The sequence below is a fragment of the Bombina bombina genome, chromosome 1 (assembly GCF_027579735.1).
Source record: "Bombina bombina isolate aBomBom1 chromosome 1, aBomBom1.pri, whole genome shotgun sequence".
Classification (NCBI taxonomy): domain Eukaryota; kingdom Metazoa; phylum Chordata; class Amphibia; order Anura; family Bombinatoridae; genus Bombina; species Bombina bombina.
In genome coordinates, this window is record NC_069499.1 from 598301864 (window position 1) to 598320468 (window position 18605).

The window sequence follows — 18605 nt, forward strand, 5'->3', positions numbered from 1 at the left end:
TCATTCGGATAAGGTGTTTTACGTACTAAACTAGCGTTCCTCCCTAAGGTTGTTTCAGACAGGAACATTAATCAGGAGATTGTTGTTCCTTCCTTGTGTCCTAATCCTTCTTCTCAAACGGAGCGTCTTTTGCACAATTCGGATGTGGTTTGTGCTTTGAAATTTTATTTACACGCGACTGAGGACTTTCGTCAGTCGTCTTCTTTGTTTGTCATTGTCTCTGGAAAACATAAGGGTCAGAAATATACGGCTACGTTTTGCATATGAGACTGCTGGACAGCAGTCTCCTGAAAGAATTATGGTTCATTCCACTAGGGCTGTTGCTTCCTCATGGGCATTCAAGAATGAAGCTTCTGTAGAAAAGATTTGCAAGGCTGCAACTTGGTCCTTTCTTCACACTTTTTCTAAATTTTACAAATTTGATACTTTTGCCTCGGCTGAGGCTGTTTTTTGGGAAAAAGGTTCAAGCAGTGGTGCCTTCCGTTTAGGTTCCCTGTCTTGTCCCTCGCTTATCATCCGTGTGCTCTAGCTTTGGTATTGTATCCCACAAGGATGAAATCCGTGGACTCGTAGTGTCTTTAAAAAGAAAAGAATTTATGCTTACCTGATAAATTTGTTTCTTTTTAGACACGATGAGTCCACGACCAGCCCTGTTCTCTGAGACAGGTTATTAATTTTTGTAAACTTCAGACACCTCTGCACCTTGGCTTTTCCTTTCTCTTTCTAACTTCGGCCGAATGACTGGAGTGGGAGGGAAGGGAGAAGCTATTTAACAGCTCTGCTGTGGTGCTCTTTGCCTCCTCCTGCTGACCAGGAGGTGAATATCCCACAAGTAAGGATGAAATCCTTGGACTTGTCGTGTCTAAAAAGAAAAAAATCAGGTAAGCATAAATTTTCTTTTTTCAGAAACAGCAGACATGCATTGGTTTGCCATTGGTTTTGGCAATTAGAAGCTGCACAACACACTTGAAATGGCTAGCAGAAACCTCCTCCCACTCCCCGATTCCCCCAAACAGCTCTTTAACCCTCCCACAATGTTTGTTACTGGCAGCTAAACTGACAGTAAAAAAAAAAAAAAAATTGTAGCGTAGGAAACCCCATCCAAGTCCACTTACCAAGTAGTATAGGACCCTATCCCTTCTCCCCTGACATCCCTTGTTGCTGTAGTGTAGTAAAACTTGCTCGTTCCCCCCCCCAATACTCCACTGGGGGTGGACCCATCCTCCTTTCCTCACACTCAACATCAATGAACAATCATTACAAATAGTGACACAGACAGTGTAGCGATTAGTAATCTGCCTTCATATACCATATAAAGGCAGATGCCTTGTGCAACGAGCTATAGTATCCACTATCTAAGCTGACAGCGAGAACCACAGCATGCACCTCTGTGGTGAACCTAGGTGCGTTAACATAATACAATGGGCAAAGTATTGTGTGATGTAGTACCTACATCCATATGGCACAAGGGGTTAAAGAACAAGAAAAATTAAACTTATGCAACAGAAGAGAAATTATTAAAGGGACAGTAAATACCTTGTAGTTACCTATCAGCCAAGTCTAAACATTTTTTTCCTGCAATTGTTTTTCAATAGTAAAAGCTCCACCCACCACTTTCCTTATTTGGAGGAGGCAATACAGGCTTGAGTCTGCAGCTGACAAGGCTAGCCCCATTCATAATGTTAGTAGAAAAAGCATTGTTTAGGGACAATTACAAGCATACTGTATATGTAAGTAAGGTGTGTGCTTTTTAGTTCTGAGTAGGGCTGCAACTAACGATTATTTTCATAATCGATTAATCGGCCGATTATTTTTTCGATTAATCGACTAATCGGATAAAAAGAGAATCAATAATAGTTTTCTATGTTTTTAAATAAAATCCACATAATGAGTGTTACAAATATAAACTTCAGACTAAAACTTTACATTAACACAACTGTTTCTTCAATTTTTAAGCAGCAGAGCAGTTTTATAATTAAATAAAACAAAACCACAAACTGTTTGAAAAGAGGTAGAACTAGAAAGAGTTAGACTATCACTGTTAATAACATTCTGTTATTCACTCTTTCAGAAACTTTGCATTGAAATGCAAAAATCTCAACATGTCCACATGCTTCTGGCTAAGGCTGGTTCTCTGTTTGCAGCTATATTTCCTGCAGCAGAGAAAAGGCTGTTGAGGTGTATAAGTAGGGTTTTGCCAATTTCACCAAAGTGAGATATTTATCTTTGTTAGCTCTTCACCAATGCTAAGTGTTTTCTACTTTGGCAAGGGACCTCTCAATAAAGTAACCCTTGACTTCATTCTAACATAAAAATATCTTGAATATCTATATGCAATGGTAAATAACCAGCTATAAGGTTAGGGGAAATATCTAGTCCGCTCTAAAAATAACGGATATATACTTATAAAGGTTGAATCTGGTACATATTATCACAATTTATTAAAAATATAAAAAAACAATAAAGAACAAAATCAAAAGCACTAAGGACTGTATATCAATAACAAGACAAAGCCTTACACATTTATTTATACAGTACATATAATCAGCAATAGCAAGCAATACGCTAATAATTGTGCAAACAGATAATAGTGCACATCAATTTAAATAACTCCCATCAATCTAGGGGCAAGGTGTAAACAACAAGCTTGGCACTATATCATGAAAAGCATAGTTCCAAATCACCAGATTTAATATAAACAATCCAAATGATGACTATTATATCTGGGTTGCACATAAGCCAGGGGTAGTTGTAAGCTTATACTGTCCTGAAAAAGTGCAGACGTCCTTTAGGCTAAGGACCTAACCATAAAACACAATACCATATGCAGGAGTTCATTGGAGTGAAGCAGCTGGTGTTGTGCACAGACCAACTAATTGCAAACCAACTAATCGATTATGAGATTCGTTGACAACTATTTTCATAATCGATTATTATCGATTATGACGATTAGTTGTTTCAGCTCTAGTTCTGAGAATGATAAACCCCACCATTTTCAGGGTTAATTACATGAAAAGGGGACAAAATAAATAATGGAAGTATAGTACACCGTTGTATTACATATGACTAAACCATTTTATATTAATATATCCAGGTGCTTATTGTCTTCTTTCTGCTTGCCCGATTTACTTGCTATATAACATTATACATTAAAAAAAAATCTTAGTCAAATCCCTCATCACAACCAAGACTTTTAGAGGGACAGTGTACTGTAAAATTGTTTTCTTATTAATGTGTTTACAGTGTTGTACCAGCTGCAGAGTTTAGAATGCATGGAAAATTGCACCTTTAGGTATAAATTCTGTATATGAAATAGCAGTTTCTGCTAATTGATACCACAACCCAATGGAATGTGTTAAGCTAGCAGGGAAAGCAGACCATTATCCTGTCTAATTATTTACAAAACTCCTCGTCTTCTTTTTAACCGTCTACTCAAAGGACAGTACTTAGGGCCTGATGATCAAAAACTTGCCGGCATGGAGAGAAATCTGGCCAATTCTTAGGGAGCTATTTTTTAGCATTATTGTGCAATGTAGGTGTAGGAGAAACAACTCAAGAAATTTTAAAAAGTCTTTGAAAGACCTTTGAGTACTGATGAGACATATTAGATCATCTCGCCAGAGAGGAGAGGTTTAGGTCATCAGGCCCACCAAGGAGCATTGTTTTATCTAAACCTTTTTTGATGGTAGTTTTTTGTACCCAGAACTTCAGGGAAACAATTGACAAAAATCAACTATTTCAAATGATAAAATAAAGGTAAAGGTACTGTGTAAACAATTTAATGCACACCCAGTAGGTAAAATGGATAATTCGGAACACATTAAATGGGAGAAAATTTGTGTACACTGTTCCTTTAAATTTCTGCCTCCACACCATAGATAAGCTGACTCACTGTGAGAAAACGCAGATTATGTCTCCTTCTGTCAACTCGTAGGGCAACCCACCTAGAAATAGGAAAATAATATAAAGCTTAGAAGCCAAGCAGTGGAGGAATTCACAGGTCAGACGCAGAAGACGGTGTATGCAAAAGTGCTGTAAAAATATATATTTGTATTAATATCATCCTAATGGACCAGTAAATACAGTACAATGGCATGATCTACAAAATGTACAATACAGATACAATAGCACTCAGAATTTAAGATAAGTATTTCTTTCTAATGACATGGTGAGTCCACGGATCATCTAATTACTATTGGGAATATCACTCCTGCCCAGCAGGAGGCGACAAAGAGCACCACAGCAAAGCGGTTAAATATCACCTCCCTTCCCTCCAACCCCAGGCATTCTCTTTGCCTATGTTAGAGCAAGGAAGTGGTAAAGTTAGGTGTGGAAAGAAGATTCTTTTAAGATTTTATTATTTTTCAAGCAGTGCAAGATTGTTCTGCTTTGTCCTAGGGTGTAGCCATAGTCCATGTCAGTCTCTTAAGTAGAGCAGTGGTGGCTTACAAGCAATGGGAACTTGTGGGGTGCAATCCTCACTGCGCCTCCCGTGTATTTAATGCTGCCCTATTCGTGCAAGCCTGAGTAAGATTACTCAGTCTTGTTTTTATCCACAGGTCCATGTGAGGGAACTGGCCTTCTCAAACCTAGTGAGCTGCCGTGCTGCCTGGCAGAAATCTAAAGGTAAGTGCTAACTTTATTTTTTCTGGGACACATTGCAGAAAATAAAAGGATGGCACTTTACAATGTAATTGTGGGACAAGAGACATTTTCCTATTGCTTGGGGGATCTTTTATTATGGGCAGCAATAGCAGGCACTGGGGACGAGGAGAGCTCAGAGGTGGTGGTTTTTATTATTACTTTACTCCCTGCGGCTTGGTAATACTTTTAGCCGATTGGAAGGTTATCTTTGTAACGCCCACGATGGGCGGGCTAGCTGAGGAGGCTTTCTGTTGCACGCCTTTTTCCCCTTCATTTCCTGTGTTACGGAGCGGAGTTAGAGCTGCGTCACAGACACTAGCTGAATAACAGTTACCGGTCTTCACTTTCAGAAAGAGAGCAGTTGAGTCCGGATTTTCTAGTAGGATAATCACTTCGTTTTTTTTTTTTTGACCAAATAAACAATTTTTTTAAATTGACCAAATAAACTTTTACTGTTTTTATTACCCTATTATATTACTTTATCCATTGTTTTGATACATGGTGTTACCGTAATAGGAATGAGAGTGCTATAAACCCCTCTTGTTGTCCCATCTTTCCCCCTTCCTTTATCTTAGTCTAATGTATTAGGGGCAGCACCAAGGTCACCCATACCTTTAGCAATTCCTTAATTAACAAGCACTGTGCCAGTTTTGTGTTTCCTTTTTTAAAAGTCTAACTTGTGGGTAAACCACTTTCTTATATTTAACTGTGCACATGTTTTTTCCAGTCCTTTGTGACATAGGGTAATTTAACATTTAAAGAATTTTCTTTACTTTTTGGCATTTATTAAACAGTACTCATGGCTACCTTTGACCTGGGGGCTGAGATGTTAAAATGGTCTGAGGATATACAACAGTTAACCAAGGATTTAAAAAATAAAAGTACTAAGGAAAGTGAATCTAATGTGGAATGGCTCAAGTCCCTGAAAGAACTCAAAAAAAAAAATCAGAAAGAAACAAATTAAAAGACAATGGAACATTGGTATATTTAACTTCTATGTAGAAAACAAAGTAATTCCTAGAGGGTTACGCCTTAAAATGTTCCCTACATTTCAAGATTTTAAATTAGAACGTAAACTATTATGGGAAGATGCCCTTACTGAATGTTCCTTTAAACTGATAGGCTACCTTATTGACCATGAGAAAGAAAAATTACAAGAAATTAATGACCAAGTCAGTAAGATTAGTGAGGACTTGAAACCACATGAAAATGTAGAGGAGTTTCAGAAATCCTATACAAAAATAAAGGGGGAGGTTGAACGCTTTGCTAAATATATAGCGGATAAGAAAGAGAGAAAAATTGACGGAGACGTGAATGACTATACTAACAATAGGGTATACCTGTGGAACTCTAAACAGGGGGGGGAGTGATTCTGAAATATCAGATAGAGAAGGGGAGACGGATCATGACATCTTACGTAACAGAATAACACCCCACAATACCAATGACTCTGTCCCTTTAGGCGGAGAACCCGCAGAGGCAAGGGTAAAAGGACCAAGGACACGTCGACAGGTTCAGTTCCACCCCAAAACGTCCAGCAAGAAAAACAAATCCAACAAACAGAACTAAACGTCATTAATTTGACCAATAGAGTGTTAACTGACTCATATATCTCAGTCCTCAAAAGAGGTCTTACATTTGTACCCACACCGCAAATAGATAAGTTTGATATAATAAAAGATGTTCACCTCTTTACTAGGAAAATCCTATTGAAAAAGTACTTTGCCAATAACACTGACAGCGAATCACTAGATAAGGCTGATATGATGGCTATAAATGACTTAGTCTGTTGGGAGACACTGATGATGATACTACTAATACTACCACTACTAATACTAGTTGGAGGGATATATTGAAAACCAAATCTAGGTTTATACCACCCAATAGTATATCACATAACACTGTCACTTTTTTAGATCTGGTTTGTAAAGACATCCTCAACTTATCTGAGGAGATAGCAGAGAGGTTTGGACATTGTGAGTCTGAGGAAAAACAATCTCTCACTGAATTAAGTCAGTGGCCAGACGTACAAATTAAATTAAGTGACAAGGGGGGAAATGTAGTTCTATGGCCTACTTCAATGTATCTGGAGGAAGCGAAAAAACAACTCCATAATAAAAAGAACTACATAAACCTTTTTAATAACCCAACTGAAAACTTTCTGAAACAATACAATAAATTGATATCATCTGCTTTATCCCATGGCATCATTGATGATACTGAATACAAATACTTGGAGGTTAAACAACCTAAGGTCGCCACCCTATACTTACTACCAAAGATCCATAAGAATCTAACTTGCCCTCCTGGGCGACCGATTGTATCGGGTATAGAGTCTTTGACAGACAAAGCCAGTAAATACATTGATGCCAGACTACGTCATATAGCCGAATCATTACCCTCATACACAAGAGATACAACGCACATACTGAATAAAATCAATGACATCTCTATAACTACCAACTCTATCTTTGTCACGTGTGACGTAGAATCTCTCTATACCAGCATTGACACCATATTGGGGTGCAGGGCTGTATCACACTATCTATCTAAAGAGACTGATCTATCTAATGATAACAAGGAATTTATGATTGAGTTATTGGAGTTTGTCCTTAGACACAATTATTTCGTCTTTGACGATAGATTTTATTTACAGACTTGTGGGACGGCAATGGGGACTTCGTGTGCCCCTACGTATGCCAATCTGTACCTGGGCTGGTGGGAGGAAACCGTAGTGTTTCATGAATCTATGTCTAGATTTACATCCTGTATCTCCCACTGGTCCAGGTACATAGACGATATCTTCTTTGTATGGGAGGGATCTAGTGAATTGCTGTCAGAATTTGTGTCAGTATTGAATCAGAACCCCCTAGGACTATATCTCACTATGAATAGTGACAATTTGAAAGTGAAAACCCACATCAACTAATAATATCTTAAGGGCGGATAGTTTCCATCACCCTAATACGATCCGGAGCTTACCATATGGAGAATATCTGAGAATGCAACGCAATTGCTCTGATATAGACTCCTTTAAGGTAGCTGCAAAAGAGTTGAAAACGAGATTACTACAGAGGGGGTATTCTAAGAAAGCACTAGCAAAGGCCTACAATAGAGCACTTAATAAAGACCGAAGTGAACTTTTAAAACCAAGTGAGACTAAATCATCTAACCCACTCAGATTCATATCTACCTACACGAGCCAGAGCCAAACAGTGTCTAGCATAATTAGTAAACATTGGCACATCCTTAAAAGTGATGAGGTACTACACACTATAATTCCCGATAAACCTCTCTTCACGTACAGAAGGGCTAACAACCTTAGGGACTGTCTAACTACTAGCCATTTCAACCATAATGCTAAAAAGGCACCATTATACAAAGGATCTATAGCATGCGGACATTGTAGCATATGTGCACATATGCAAAAGAAGAAATATGTAGTGGATAGATTCGGTAAAAAATGGTATATTAATAGTCATATTAATTGTAAAACCATGAATGTTGTTTATTGCCTATCTTGTGAATGTGACAAATTATACGTGGGTATGACCACTAGAAGTCTAGGCACTAGGATGACTGAGCACCTCAGCAATATCAGGTTGGCAGCTCGAGATGTTGAGAATGGTAAGAAGATTGCCAGTGTGGCTAAACACTTTTTAGAACAACACAATGGTAAAACCCAAGGATTTAAATGTTGGGCACTTGAAACCATTAAAGTAGGAATTAGAGGTTGGAATACCGAGGACACACTTCTTAAGAAGGAAGCCAAATGGTTTTTCAGACTTAATACAGTAATGCCATTTGGTATGAACGAATACAATAATTTTTGGGTGTACTTGTAATATGTTAAAATATATTAGAGGATATGGTACCAATTTTTCTGGTATTTGAGAATATCTTAAACTGGTAATACCACTCTATCATTAACATATCAACAATACTTAATAAGTACACCCTGAAAATATGTGCACCCAGAATAGGGGTAATCTCTGAGTATTCTAAGATACAGGTTTATAAATTGTTGATACAACCATACCTGTGCGATCTGAAATACATTTAATTAGCCCCTTATATGCATAAGATTTTTGAACAGCCAAGTTACACGGTTGTTCTTTATAGTGATATGGTGAGCATTTGGTGACCGGGTGCTGTATTGTATCTCACTATAATATTAATATACATATTAAAAATTAATTCAATAGGTGCACATTTATGAATGTATCGTCATTTCCTTCATTTATCCATCCAGGTTTTATTTTAAGCATATCTAGACCTTCTACCGTTGGAGAGCATGCTCCCCCTCTAATTAATTGTCCTTTTGAAATAATAATAATATTTACATTATGATCTGTTGACTTTGTACACACACTTTATGTTAGTCCTCATGAACAGATGGGAGGTGTGAACATTTTCTATCTGGTGGGGCATAACGTATATCACTATGAAGCGGTTATATTCGTCCAACGATATTTGGAATTTGGTTATGCTTACCTTTATATCTCATACAATCAGAATAGAGAATGAGTATAATCTGAATACATACTGCACTTTATTCATTCATTTTTGAGTATATGTGTTACAAAGTTTCACAAAACATCATTACTTTTGAGTGAGAATATGTAAACAATATGTCCATATATTTCATTTATAGCCTGAGGTCGTAGACACTGTCTTGAAAATGTCACAAGGCATTTACATATAAGATAGGCGTATTGATAGTGATACTATCCAATGAATTTCTGGCTCTCCACTTGGTAATACCCAATGGGAGCCAGGGACAATTCCCATGTTTCACTCAACTGTATATTGTTATTTGCTCTGAGGGCTAAGTACATAAATGTCTCGGTTTTGTTTGAAACTCTAACTAGATGCCTTTGAGGGTATCAGATGGAGTATTCACGGACTTGCCGAATTATGTCATGAAAAAAGCGGGGTCTTGCGCCCTATAGTTGGGGAGATCGATACATGCTCAATACTGCATTTTAAAGATTGCAATCTGATAATGATGATCTGTGACTTATATCATTAATACTGACAATTTATTACTTGTGATCAGGTTATAGGCACATTCTCACTTGTATAATTGTGTAGTCATAAGAAGGGGCGTGTATACAAGAAGGTGTTAACTTATACACCAATGAAGCAACGACCGGTCTGTGTGTTAAACCAATCAGGAATAAGGTATCTGATTAACACCTCTATCCCAAACACACTGCGGCGTCCCGTAAAGACAATATATACAAGTGTAAAAATGTAGGAAAAACTACGATTTCGATCTTCTTATCTTTTTATCTATGAATGTGTACCTATAACAAAGCAGTAATTGGTTAAGTTTACAACACACGGATCTGTAAGACATACTATGTCCAATACTAGGGAGGCGGTTTGACGTCATACAACACCCTGGTTGGCAAATAATAGAGGTGTGTCACGAACAGGGTTTGGATTGGTTAACTAAAACATGAATGGGAGTTAAAAAGAAGCCGCTCTCGGTCATTCGGCTTGATAACTTTTGTAGTAAACATTGAGAAAGGCCGGCTCCACGGCCGAAACGCGTTTGTTTGGGGTTCTTAGAACCCACGAGGTCCCTTGTAACTTAGGGATTTTATCTGTCTTTGTACTCAGCCACACGTACCAATTCTCTGCCTTGGGGTTGTGCTCCTGTCACCTGAAGCCGACGTATCCAGCTATCGGCCAGGAATACAGGGGAGCATATACCACAGGGCTTTGGTACGTTTTTTGGCTTAGCTCACTAAGGTTGTTTTTATTTTAATATCTATCTTTGAACGGTTTTGTGTGTAGGGGAATATGTGGTCCCCACTAGTTTTTAATTGACCAAATAAACTTTTACTGTTTTTATTACCCTATTATATTACTTTATCCATTGTTTTGATACATGGTGTTACCATAATAGGAATGAGAGTGCTATAAACCCCTCTTGTTGTCCCATCTTTCCCCCTTCCTTTATCTTAGGCAGGTAAGCACCTCAGCAAAGCTAAGCTGAGGTGTAGAGGTTGTCCGGAGTAGTTTTTGTGCTACTTTACATTTTTATTACTGAAAAAATAAAGCAGTTTCGTTGTAAAATTTAAAGGAACAGCAACGTGTTTTTTTTTTTTTTGGGCGGGGAGGGGGGGTTTCTAAACAAAATATCAGTTTTGCTTATTTATTCATCCTGTTTATTGGTGAATAAAGATGGACAAAGAGGCCCTGCAATGCATTCCTTAGATATTAAGTTGTTATCGTGCAAGGTTTTGTTTCTTGTTGCTATTTCATCTGCTCGTAGAGTTTCAGAGCTCTCGGCATTACAGTATGAGCCTCCTTACCTTATTTTTCATTCAGATAAGGTCGTTTTGCGTACTAAGTTAGGGTTTCTCCCTAAAGTGGTTTCCTTCCTTGTGTCCTAACCCTTCTTCTCAGAAGGAACGTCTGCTGCACAATCTGGACGTGGTGTGTGCATTGAAATTCTATTTGCAGGCGACTAAGGATTTTCGTCAGTCTTCTGCTCTGTTTGTGTTTTTCTCTGGAAAACGTAAGGGACAGAAAGCTACGGCTACTTCTCTTTCTTTGTGGCTGAAGAGTATGATTCGCCTATGAAACTGCTGGACGGCAGCCTCCTGAGAGTTACGGCTCATTCTACGAGGGCTGTTTCCTCTTCCTGGGCATTCAAAAATTAAGCTTCTGTGGAACAGATTTACAAGGCTGCAACTTGGTCCTCACTTCACACTTTTTCTAAATTCTATAAAATTTGATACTTTTGCCTCGGCTGAAGCTTCCTTTGGGAGAAAGGTTCTTCAAGCAGTGGTGCCTTCCGTTTAGGTTCCCTGTCTTGTCCCTCCCTATCATCTGTGTCCACTTGCTTGGGTATTGATTCCCAATAGTAATTAGATGATCCGTGGACTCACTGTGTCATTAGAAAGAAGACAAAATTTATGCTTAAAGGGACAGTCTAGGCCAAAATAAACTTTCATGATTGAGATAGAGCATGTAATTTTAAACAATTTTACAATTTACTTTTATCACCAATTTTGCTTTGTTCTCTTGGTATTCTTAGTTGAAAGCTTAACCTAGGAGGTTCATATGCTAATTTCTTAGACCTTGAAGCCCACCTCTTTCAGATTGCATTTTAACAGTTTTTCACCACTAGAGGGTGTTAGTTCACATATTTCATATAGATAACACTGTGCTCGTGCACGTGAAGTAATCTGGGAGCAGGCACTGATTGGCTAGACTGCAAGTCTGTCAAAAGAACTGAAAAAAGGGGCAGTTTGCAGAGGCTTAGATACAAGATAATCACAAAGGTTAGAAGTATATTATTATAACTGTGTTGGTTATGCAAAACTGGGGAATGGGTATTAAAGGGATTATCTATCTTTTAAAACAATAAAAATGCTGGTGTAGACTGTCCCTTTAACTGATAAATGTATTTATTTCTTGACACGGTGAGTCCACGGCCCGCCCTGTTGTTTCTTAAAGTGATGGTAAACTCTCCCCTTTATAAAATCAGATCTGGAATGTAAGCGCTATTTTAGATGAAGTTTAATTCATTAGCTGTAATGAAGATGCAGTATAACTTAGTTATTAATATAGATATGAAATTCAAATACTGCATGTTCCTACGCCCACTTCAAAAGTAAACTTTTCTGTGAGCTAACAGATTGAATTGTTGTCCAATCAGCGCTCTCCCCATCTGGCACTTTTGTTGTAGCTAGAGCGATGATTGGAAAGTAATTCAATCATTTAGCTGACAGGAAAATTGAGTTTTGAAGTGGGTGGTGTAACGTGGGGTATTTGAATTTCATATCTATATTAATAACTAAGTTATAGCGCATCTTCATTGCACATGATGAATAAAACCCCATCTAAAATAGCGCTTACATTCCAGATCTGATTTTTAAAAGGGGAGAGTTTACCATCACTTTAAGGACAGACTTTATTGCTATAAACTTCAGACACCCCTGCACCTTGTTGTTTCCTTTACTTCGGTCGAATGATTGGGGATGGAGGGAAGAGAGGCGATATTTAAAAGCTTTGCTGTGGTGCTCTTTAAATATTAAAGAATTAGAGGGTGCTAAGGTAAGCTAAAGATATCAAAGTTTATCCTTGATGTGTGATGTACAAAAAAACTCCGCCTTGAAATATGGCAGATAAATTAATGTTCGTGTGTGTAATTTATTATATAAATAGAATAGAGCTCAATAAAATTTGCAGCGTCTATTAAAAAAATCCTTATATTTTAATACAAAGATAAGCAATCAGAATAATACACTCAAGTTCTAGATATAGGACGTCTCCCATACACATGTAACACTCCTATACAATAGAATTTTAAAAACAATAATAAAATGATAGAGCACAATAAAATATAGTAGACTATGGAGTATATAGCAGAATATGAATAACAAATACTGGGTTAGAAGCATATGCACAGAAATTGCCTAAATAGACTGTTTCAAATACAAATTGTATATTTTAGTTACCTTGACAAATTACATATGTTATCAGCCAATAATATCGGATGTGTAATAGTACAATCGCATACCACCACAAGAAAACAGAACTATTGCCACTTTAGAAAGAGAGTTTGAACATTATCCACTTAGGATTAAGTATGTCTTTAAGGCGTGTAGATGAGACTTTGTTTTGCAAGAGAAAATGAAGGTAATAATGCCTCTTTTGGGAGCCAGAGTTTGTATACTGTCTCTTTGTATTGAGTCTCCTGTTTCAGAGAGCAGTAGTAAATATCAGTTAAGTGAACATACAGATTTACTTTGAAATTGCAAGTCAACTGTTCCACTTGTTTGGTGATACTCGATAACAATACTTTAGTTTACCTGCGTGAGCTATGCTCTTAGCTTCTGTTTCTTACCACAGTAATTCAAGCGTGTGTTTGGCGTCTTGCACAGCTCCTTTGTAGCAGTCACGTGACTTTACCTTACGTCACAGCTTCCGTATAGCGGCTTTTCTTAAAGCTGAATTGGATACAAAGTTTCTCTTCTAGAAGTTGTAGCAAACGTAGGTAGAAAGTTGCGATATAGATCTCCTTGCACTTAGTGCTAATAGCATGCAATTTGTATCGGTTGTAGCATGAGTTATAACCCGGGTTATTTGTAAATATCCCTCGATATATCCCTTTATCAAGATAAAGCCCATTACAGAGTGAAAGGCGTTGATGGTACACAGGCTGATATTCTGATTGCTAAAGGACTTGCATAACATCTTATCCAGCGTTTATTCATTGGGACATTGAGGGATATATATAACTCATGCTACAACCGATATAACTTGTGTGCTATTAGCACTAAGTGCAAGGAGATCTATATCGCAACTTTCTACCTACGTTTGCTACAACTTCCAGAAGAGAAACTTTGTATACAATTCAGCTTTAAGAAAAGCCGCTATACGGAAGCTGTGACGTAAGGTAAAGTCACGTGACCGCTACAAAGGAGCTGTGCAAGACGCCAAACACACGCTTGAATTACTGTGGTAAGAAACAGAAGCTAAGAGCATAGCTCACGCAGGTAAACTAAAGTATTGTTATCGAGTATCACCAAACAAGTGGAACAGTTGACTTGCGATTTCAAAGTAAATCTGTATGTTCACATAACTGATATTTACTACTGCACTCTGAAACAGGAGACTCAATACAAAGAGACAGTATACAAACTCTGGCTCCCAAAAGAGGCATTATTACCTTCATTTTCTCTTGCAAAACAAAGTCTCATCTACACGCCTTAAAGACATACTTAATCCTAAGTGGATAATGTTCAAACTCTCTTTCTAAAGTGGCAATAGTTCTGTTTTCTTGTGGTGGTATGCGATTGTACTATTACACATCCGATATTATTGGCTGATAACATATGTAATTTGTCAAGGTAACTAAAATATACAATTTGTATTTGAAACGGTCTATTTAGGCAATTTCTGTGCATATGCTTCTAACCCAGTATTTGTTATTCATAGTCTGCTATATACTCCATAGTCTACTATATTTTATTGTGCTCTATCATTTTATTATTGTTTTTAAAATTCTATTGTATAGGAGTGTTACATGTGTATGGGAGACGTCCCTATATCTAGAACTTGAGTGTATTATTCTGATTGCTTATCTTTGTATTAAAATATAAGGATTTTTTAATAGACGCTGAAAATTTTATTGAGCTCTATTCTATTTATATAATAAATTACACACATGAACATTAATTTATCTGCCATATTTCAAGGCGGAGTTTTTTTGTACATCACACATCAAGGATAAACTTTGATATCTGTAGCTTACCTTAGCACCCTCTAATTCTTCATTTTATATTTATTTTGCAATAAATTCATACATTTTTGGGGAAGGTGTGTTTTTAGAAGGGTCTGATCTCTCTTTTTTGGCCAGCGCAGTACTATTACATATTTTTATATTACTGTGGTGCTCTTTGCCGCCTCCTGCTGGGTAGGAGTGATATTCCCAATAGTAATTAGATGATCCATGGACTCACCATGTCAAGAAAGAAAGAAATTTATCAGGTACGCATAAATAGTTTTTTCTTATGACAAATTTCAAAGATTACTTCCATTCTTCATTGTGATTAGCCAATGGCTGCCGCATGATAAAGACTCAGAAGTATATACGGTGAACTCTTGCGCATGCACAATAGTAGCTGGTACCTCAAAGTGTGCATATAAGAAGACTCAGCACAAATTGATAAATGAAGTAAATTGGAAAAAAGATTGTTTTAACCATGTCAGTATCTGAATCACAAACATTTAATTTTGACTTTAGTGGCTCTTTAATGTCTTACAACAAAAAATCTATATGTCAAAAGTGCAGGTGCACTGGAAAGACATACAGCTCTGATCCCACCTAGCTTAGGCTACAGCCCAAGTAGACACCTACTCACAAGTCTTGTATAGAATATAAAGTTCCCAAATAAATGCATAATGCTAACGGGTTTACTTATATTATTAATAGTTCCATACTTCTAAAATCTTTAAAATGAGTTATATGTTAATCAGAAAGAATCCCATCTTCTCATTGCAATAAGTTTTCTAAACTTAGTTTGGATCAGCATCAGAGCTCTTCATGAGGACTATAGCTGCACTCAAGGCTCGGATCAGGGAAACAGGCATTTTTTACTTTCTTTGAATGACATCTTCAAACAAGCAAACTTATTGGAAAAAGCCCATCACCATAAAAAACCTAATACTGTTAATTCTTAAAACTAATCTCTTAAAATGGACATAAAGCAAAAGGATATTAAAATAAACTTTATATTATTTAAGTGTTTGTTTCCCCAGATTATTATAATTAAAATTAGGATGAGCTAAGAAATCCACCTACATATTCTGCATTGATGTACAGTGGTTTAAAAAAAATAATAATAATTTAAAAAAAAAAAAAAAAAAGTTGACCATAGTACATGTGATTTACAGTTCTCATCAAAATAACTTACTATTAAACTAAACACAGCATCAATTAATTTACACAATGGCCAGTCTCATGTTTCAATGTATTATTTGTATCTCCATGGAAATGTGAAGATATTGGAAACTCACCAGGTGTAGGTAAAGAAGGTGTAGTATACACTATCTATATTAAATAAAAATAAAATTGTGAACAAAAGTATAGGCTTTATGTGACTGACCCATGAAGATCCATGCGCTGTCCTTGTAGTCTTGGTGCCAAGAAACAGATTCCTTCACCCCCAGACTTGCCTCGCGGGCATTAAGCTCATTAATGAGCTTTACCTTTGTCAGTGGACTGTATGGGACACAAAGAAAATGTATAAATATACTTGCAAACTTCAACAAATCTTGAATAACTGAAAAAATAGCCACATCATCTAAATAAACATAAAAGTAATTTGTCATGCATGGGTTAAGCAACTCCAATGTACTATTTTAACTCACTCTGCAACATAAAGCCATTTTTAATACAGAGATAGGCATTTTGTGCATAGGCTTGCTGAAAATCTTGGAGCCTAAGCAGGTACTAATTAAAGCATATGCACCATTTGCTTGCCTGCTCATATCAATCAAAAGTTAAAGGGATAGAAATGCTTCTAGTAAAAAGTAATTACTGTTTTTCAATGGCATACGCACATATTGTGTGTGAGTGCCGGTGTTCTTCCGAAATGAGCTATTAGTCGAGATTTGCTACCCCTATGTGTGCATGCGCACAATCACATAATAACAGTCCACATTTGAAAAGAATTTGTAGAATGCAATTAGTAGTATTACGTAATTACAAGCATGCACACATCATTGGGTAGCAAATTTTGACAGTTAAAGGAACATGAAACAATTTCTTTTCTTTCATTATTCAAAAAGAGCATGCAATTTTAAACAACTTTCCAATTTACTTCTATTACCTAATTTTCTTACGGCTAGATTTAGAGTTCTGCGGCCAAAGGGGTGCGTTAGCTACGCGTGTATTTTTCCCCCCGCACCTTTTAAATACCGCTGGTATTTAGGAGTTCACAGAAGGGCTGCATTAGGCTCCAAAAAGGGGAGCGTATAGCATAATTTACCGCCACTGCAACTCTCAATACCAGCGGTGCTTACGGACGCGGGCAGCTTCAAAAACGTGCTCGTGCACGATTCCCCCATAGGAAACAATGGGGCAGTTTGAGCTGAAAAAAAACCTAACACCTGCAAAAAAGCAGCGTTCAGCTCCTAACGCAGCCCCATTGTTTCCTATGGGGAAACACTTCCTAAGTCTGCACCCAACACCCCTAATCTTACACTTATTAACCCCTAATCTGCCGCCCCCGCTATCGCTGACCCCTGCATATTATTTTTAACCCCTAATCTGCCGCTCCGTACACCGCCGCAACCTACGTTATCCCTATGAACCCCTAATCTGCTACCCCTAACCCCCGCCGACCCCTATATTATATTTATTAACCCCTAATCTGCCCCCCCCAATGTTGCCGCAACATACCTACAATTATTAACCCCTAATCTGCCGACCGGACCTCACCGCTACTCTAATAAATGTATTAACCCCTAAAGCCAAGTCTTACCCTAACACCCACCTAAGTTAAATATAATTTTTATCTAACAAAATAAAATAAATCTTATTAAATAAATTATTCCTATTTAAAGCTAAATACTTACCTGTAAAATAAACCCTAATATAGCTACAATATAAATAATAATTATATTGTAGCTATTTTAGGATTAATATTTATTTTACAGGCAACTTTGTATTTATTTTAACCAGGTACAATAGCTATTAAATAGTTAATAACTATTTAATAGCTACCTAGTTAAAATAAGTACAAAATTACCAGTAAAATAAATCCTAACCTAAGTTACAATTAAACCTAACACTACACTATCAATAAATTAATTAAATAAACTACCTACAATTATCTACAATTAAATCAACTAAACTAAATTACAAGAAAAAACAAACACTAAATTACAAAAAATAAAAAATAAAAAGATTACAAGAATTTTAAACTAATTACACCTACTCTAAGCCCCCTAAAAAAATAACAAAGCCCCCCAAATAAAAAAAAATGCCCTACCCTATTCTACAATAAAAATTGTAAAGCTCTTTTACCTTACCAGCCCTTAAAAGGGCCTTTTGCGGGGCATGCCCCAAAGACTTCTGCTCTTTTGCCTGTAAAAAAAAAAAAACATACAATACCCCCCCCCCCCAACATTACAACCCACCACCCACATACCCCTAATCTAACCCAAACCCCCCTTAAATAAAACTAACACTAAGACCCTGAAGATCTCCCTACCTTGCCTTCACCACGCCGGGTATCACCGATCCGTCCAGAAGAGGGTCCGAAGTCTTCATCCAATCCGGGCGATGTCTTCATCCAAGCGGGGGCTGAAGAGGTCCATCATCCGGCTGAAGTCTTCTATCAAGCGGGGGCTGAAGAGGTCCATCATACGGCTGAAGTCTTCTATCAAGCGGCATCTTCAATCTTCTGGCTCCATCTTCATCCCGCCGA

General features: G+C 37.3%; 1 protein-coding gene across 2 annotated transcripts in view; it reads right to left on the reverse strand.

Moving 5' to 3' along the window:
- The window catches only part of RBMX2 (RNA binding motif protein X-linked 2), a 48429-nt gene that overhangs the window by 13966 nt on the left and 15858 nt on the right, over positions 1–18605 (reverse strand). For both annotated transcript variants that reach the window (XM_053698921.1, XM_053698922.1), the window contains exons 2-3: positions 16278–16393; positions 3893–3944 (exon numbers count right to left, since the gene is read on the reverse strand). In XM_053698921.1, the coding sequence (XP_053554896.1) occupies positions 3893–3944; positions 16278–16393 (168 nt within the window). The remainder of the gene's footprint in view (positions 1–3892; positions 3945–16277; positions 16394–18605) is intronic.